Source organism: Colobus angolensis, unplaced genomic scaffold (assembly GCF_000951035.1).
Source record: "Colobus angolensis palliatus isolate OR3802 unplaced genomic scaffold, Cang.pa_1.0 Scaffold187, whole genome shotgun sequence".
Lineage (NCBI taxonomy): Eukaryota > Metazoa > Chordata > Mammalia > Primates > Cercopithecidae > Colobus > Colobus angolensis.
The window spans coordinates 1,173,599-1,178,993 of NW_012115010.1; the positions used below are offsets into that span (position 1 = coordinate 1,173,599).

At 57.2% G+C, this 5,395-nt stretch overlaps 1 protein-coding gene across 1 annotated transcript in view; it reads right to left on the reverse strand.

Moving 5' to 3' along the window:
• ITGA2B (integrin, alpha 2b (platelet glycoprotein IIb of IIb/IIIa complex, antigen CD41)) overlaps positions 1 to 5,395 on the reverse strand; it is a 17,522-nt gene that overhangs the window by 10,712 nt on the left and 1,415 nt on the right. Inside the window, exons 2-12 of the mRNA XM_011940098.1 lie at positions 3,568 to 3,689; positions 3,382 to 3,479; positions 3,107 to 3,272; positions 2,835 to 2,884; positions 2,714 to 2,759; positions 2,493 to 2,621; positions 2,083 to 2,130; positions 1,857 to 1,900; positions 1,638 to 1,691; positions 1,447 to 1,499; positions 1,040 to 1,251 (exon numbers count right to left, since the gene is read on the reverse strand). Of these exons, the coding sequence (XP_011795488.1) occupies positions 1,040 to 1,251; positions 1,447 to 1,499; positions 1,638 to 1,691; positions 1,857 to 1,900; positions 2,083 to 2,130; positions 2,493 to 2,621; positions 2,714 to 2,759; positions 2,835 to 2,884; positions 3,107 to 3,272; positions 3,382 to 3,479; positions 3,568 to 3,689 (1,022 nt within the window). The remainder of the gene's footprint in view (positions 1 to 1,039; positions 1,252 to 1,446; positions 1,500 to 1,637; positions 1,692 to 1,856; positions 1,901 to 2,082; positions 2,131 to 2,492; positions 2,622 to 2,713; positions 2,760 to 2,834; positions 2,885 to 3,106; positions 3,273 to 3,381; positions 3,480 to 3,567; positions 3,690 to 5,395) is intronic.

A 5,395-nucleotide genomic window follows, 5' to 3' on the forward strand; every position in this document is an offset into this window, starting at 1 on the left:
CTTCCTTCCTTCCTTCCTTCCTTCCTCCCTCCCTCCCTTCCTTCCTTCCTTCCTTCCTCTCTCTCTCTCTGACATGGAGTCTTGCTCCGTCGTCCATGCTGGAGTGCAGTAGTAGCGCGATCTCAGCTCAGTGCAACCTCCACTTTCTGGGTTCCAGAGATTCTCCTGCCTCAGTTTCCCAAGTAGCTGGGATTACAGGCATGAGCCACTGTGCCAGGCACCCTCTTCTTGCTAAAGCCCATGGATATTTCTCCAGCCCCATCGAATTGTACCTTGCAGCAGCAGCAGGAGCTGCAGCACCCACTTCTTCCTGCACATGCTTTTTAACACATGCTCTTCCTTGAGTCCCTGGCCATCAGACCCCCTGGGTTCCCTCCTCCCTCTCTGGACACTTCTCTGTCTCCTTCTCAGACTCACCTCCTGTATGAGTCACCTAAATGCTTTTGCTCCCCAGGGCTCTATCCTGGGCCTCTTCTAATTTCACAGGTTCCGGGACCTCATCCACTTTCCCCAAACCCCTGTCTCCCATTCAGATCGATCTTGTGGAAGCAGGGAAAGCCACTCCCACTGTTCTTTGGATATTTCCGCCTAAAGCACCCAAGCCCTTCAAGCTCAACATTCCAGAGCTGAACTGCTGATCTCCCACCTCTCCCCAGCACCTGCTGCATGGCCTGAGTTCCAGGCAGTGGAAGGCATCACAGGCACCCAACTCCAACCTCTCCCCTGGCCCCACATCCAGTCTCCCACCAAGTCCTAATAATCCAAGTCCTAAATATCTGTGAAGTCACTCCCATCTCTAACTGCACCGCCAAAATCCACATCCAGGTGGTCATTGTCTCTTGCCTGGATTAAGGCAAACACATCCTAATTAGTCTCCTTCAACTCTCCCATCTGCTCTCCACTTAGCACCCCAGGTGTCTAAGCTACATACTTATATGCTTAAAACCCATCCTGGTTCTGGCTGCCCTCAGGCCAACTCCATGCTTTTTGTGTGTCTGTTAACCCCTCTGCACCTAGTAGGGCTCCTCTCTTCCCTCACCATTGTAGCCATCCTGGTCGAGGTCGCCCAGGGGTGCGATGGCAGAGCCGAATCGCCCATAGAGCTGTGTGCCAGTCAGCAGGAGGCTGGGGGCACCCAGCGTGTGGGGGCCTCGCGGCTGCAGGAACAAATACACACGCCCCACTTCGGCCAGTTTTCGGTCTGCCCGGCTTTCCATATACAGTGGAGCGCCCACCAGCAGGTCATGCCTCCTGTGGGCCAGATGAGTGGTTATATGGGACTGGACAAGGGGGATGTTGGGGCTAGGGCCAAATTTCCCCCACCCTTGCTCTCCTATTCCTCCGGTGAACACGTAACGTGAGAGGAGGGGCTAGGAAATAGAGACAGAGGGCAACTCTGGTAATTTGGGACCCAACTGGGTAGGGGTGGGCCATGTCCCTCCTCACCCATCCCCGTTGACGTCAGTGACAGCCACTGAATGCCCAAAATACGAAGCCATCTGCAAGATGAGGAGCACCATCATTCAGGTCGCTGGACCAGCATCCTCTCTAAGAAATGGGCCCTCACCTCCCGTAAAATATTCTGAAGTCTCAGTTACCCCTCCACCCAGCCACTCCCACTGGGACCTGGCCCCCACCTGCTCTCCGTGTAGCCGGTGCAGCCTCTGGTAGTAGGAGCCCAAAATTTCCACCTGCATGGACAGCGAAGGCGAGAGCATCACTCTTTTACCCAAAGCAGCCTCCCACTCCAGGTGAGAAAGGGCTGTTTGGTGGCGGCGGTGGGGGGCGCTCAGGGGTTGTCAGCCTGAGGACTGGGATAAGGGGCTTCGGGATGCCCAGTTGGTGGGGGCACTTACCGCTCCCAGCGTCCAGCTCCAAGTGGGGGCACCGACGACATACTCTGGCGACAGGGAGAGCCAGGCTCAGGGAATGAGAGCCTTAGACCCTACCCACTGCCCGCTCCCCGTTCTGCACCCAGGGAAGATTTATGTGCAGGAAGATTTCTCTACACAGGGGAGATTTCAGGAAGGCGCTCCTCCCCGGGCTGGGCTCCCCACCTCCCGCCCTAAGTGGATTTCTTGCCTGTAGTGTTGAGATCCCCGTCGAACTCGCCCACGGCCACCGAGTACCCTGAGGACACGGGCGCAAATTAGTCTTTCCCGGGGGAGGAAGCAGGGAGGGGACGGAGGGCAAGGAAGGAGGAGATTAAGGCCACTCAGCCCCAGCTCTGCCTTGTGCAGATGGAAAAACGGAGGCCTTCGAGCGGCCAAGCCCTGCCCCAGACTGCACTACGAGTACGCGGTGGAAGGGAGCGGTGGGCGCATGGGAGGTGGGCGGTCAGCGGGGAAGCCGCAGGAGCTGAGGGTGGGAGCGACTTAGGCGGTGGGCCGGCCGGCAGGGGTGGGCATGGAGGCTCCCGCAGGGGCAGGACCTGACCGTCTGCGGTGAGCGGTGACCCTTGGGGTGCTGGAAGTCTAGAAGGGAGGTGTTACCCCAGTAGCCGTCGAAGTACTCTGGGTTGCTGGAGTCGAAGGAGAGGCTCTGGGAGGACACGTGCCACAAAAGGATGCCTGGGCGGTAACTCGAGAAAATATCCGCAATTGGAGCCTGGGCCAGGAGACCTAGGGCGGAAGGGACAGCGGGTGTGGGGCCCAAACCCCAGCGGTCTCCCCGGGCCGCGAGAAGGGAGGGAGGTATACGGATGGGCACGTACCTAAGAAATAATAGCCTCCAGGAGCCCCAAGCACCAGCTCCCCGGCCTGGAAGGGAAGCCCTGAGAGTGAGAGGGGGCCCTGTTTGGGAGCCGCCCCCGTCCGCTTTTGCTCCCTGCTTGCCTGAGTGACCACGGAGCTGAAGCCCGCTTCACAGTAACGCTTGTCCCAGCCTGCGGGAGACAAGGAGGAGGGGTCAGCGGAGGGCTGGAGGGAGGCGCGCGCGAGCCCGGAGGAGGGCTGGTGGGATCCTACAGGGGCGGGGCCTGGAGTCGGCTGGGCCCTGGGGCTAGGCCGGATCCAAAGCAACCGCGGCGGCGCTGGGGGCGGGATCCGGTGGGGGGCGGGGCTAAGCCGTCGCGAGTGGGCGGGGCCCGGTCGTCGAGGGCGCTTACTAAAATTATTTTCCACGTAAATGCGGCTCAGGGTGTTCCCGCGACAGGGGGAGTACTCGGCGCGGCGGCCGCTCTCTGGCTGAGCCAAAAAGCAGCTGCCTACGGGCGTCTTCTCAGCCTCCTCGGTCTTTTCTAGGACGTTCCAGTGCTGCCAGGGGGCGCAGGCCTGGAGAAAGGCCACAGGAGAGTGGGGAAGGGCGCGAGACTTGGGCTCCTGCCGGACCCGCGTGTCCCTGCTCCCGACTGTTCCCGGTGCCCTGTACCGCGGGGCCCACCACAATGACGTCGCTCCAGCTGACGACCGACGCCCCTAGTCCTTGGCGGGCCTTGAAGGTTTGTAAAGTTTGGGAGCCTACATTTCGGGTCTCATCACCTGGAAGGCACAAGAAGGGGTGGAGCGCTGAAGCCCGGCAGTCCACGTCCCTCTGGCCCCACCCTTGTTCTCCTTGCCTGGGACTCACGGAGGTCAAAGAGTAGCGAGGGGCACTGGCCGCCCTCGGCTCTCCAGGGGCACAGGAACACGCCGCCCGTCTCCTCCTGGCTGGGACCCAGGGTCCGTGGGGCGCCCACCACGATGGCCACTCTGCATAGGAAAGCTGGGTGAGCGCTGCGCAGATTCCAGCGTATCCCAGACCCTGGCGACGGCGCTGGGAGCCCTGCCCAAAAGGCGATGTGGCGTGGGGGCACCGGACCATCTTTCCTCAATGACACCTCACAGACCACTGAGGTGTACTTCTTCATCTTACGGACAGTGAAACCGACTCTCAGCGAGGGCAATCACGTGCGTAAAGTAACCCAGTGAGTTGTGAATAAAGCTGGGACTATAAGGGGTTTGAGATCTTTGCTGAAAAAGACCTAAACTCTGTGCAACATCTCCATCCTTCCACCCACAACAAGAACCAGAGGTTCACATGCTCCCTAGAACGCCTGTCTAGACTGTTACCAGATCCCCCCCCCACCCCGCTTTTTTTTTTTGAGACGGAGTCTCGCTCTGTCTGTCGTCCAGGCTGGAGTGCAGTGGCTCACTGCAAGCTCCGCCTCCCGGGTTTATGCCATTCTCCTGCCTCAGCCTCCCGAGTAGCTGGGACTACAGGCGTCCGCCACCACACCCGGCTAGTTTTTTGTATTTTTAGTAGAGATGGGGTTTCACCATGTTAGCCAGGATGGTCTCAATCTTCTGACCTCGTGATCTGCCCGCCTTGGCCCCCGAAAGTGCTGGGATTACAGGCGTGAGCCATCGCGCCCGGCCCAGATCCCCTCAATTTCCTTAATGAGGAAAGGTAGAAGGTACCTCTGAAGTGGGGCTGGAGCGTGTGTGCTGATAGAGATGAGGGCCCTAGCAGATCTAGGTTTAAATCACAATTCTGCCATTTGTGAAATAGGAATACCAATTTCACAACCAATGACTTTTTCACAACCAATCAAAACTGTCAGGAGTAAATGTAATAAATACGAGTAACGGTTAGCAGGGTCCCAGCCAAATACATAACAAATGCTCTTGAAACAATGCTATAATTTTAAAAAATAATTTTGTTGTTTTGTTTTGAGACCGGGTCTCATTCTTTTGCCCAGCTGGAGTGCAGTAGCACGATCACAGCTCACTGTAGCCTTGATCTTCAGGGCTCAAGCAATCCTCTCCTCTCAGCCACCCGAGTAGCTGGGACTGTGGGTGTGCAACACCATGCCTAGCTAATTAAAAAACATTTTTTTATAGGCCAGTCATGGTGGCTTACACCTGTAATCCCAGCACTTTGGGAGGCTAAGGTATTACAGGCGTGAGCCTCTGTGTCTGGTCTATAATTTTTTTTAGCCACAGAATGTTTAAGTAGTGCCAATGGGATTACTACTTATAGGAGGGGACATAAGCAGGAGTGGGCACAGGAAGGAGTTGAACTGATTCAGGCCCAATGACAACATTCGCCAACACCCACAAGCTCTGGAGCTAGAATGACCCTTCAAAATTGTCAGAGTTGGCCGGGCATGGTGGCTCACACCTGTAATCCCAGCACTTTGGGAGGCTGAGGTGGGCGAATCACCTGAGGTCAGGAGTTCGAGACCAGCCTGGCCAACATAGTGAAACCCCGTCTCTACTAAAAATACAAAAATTAGCCAGGTGTGGTGACATGCACCTGTAATCCCAGCTACTCGGGAGGCTGAGACAGGAAAATCGTTTGAACCCGGGAGGCGGAGGTTGCAGTGAGCTGAGATGGTGCCACTGCACTCCAGCCTGGGCAACAAGAGCAAAATTCTGTCTCAAAAGAAAACAAGAAAAAAAAGGCCCGGCGTGGT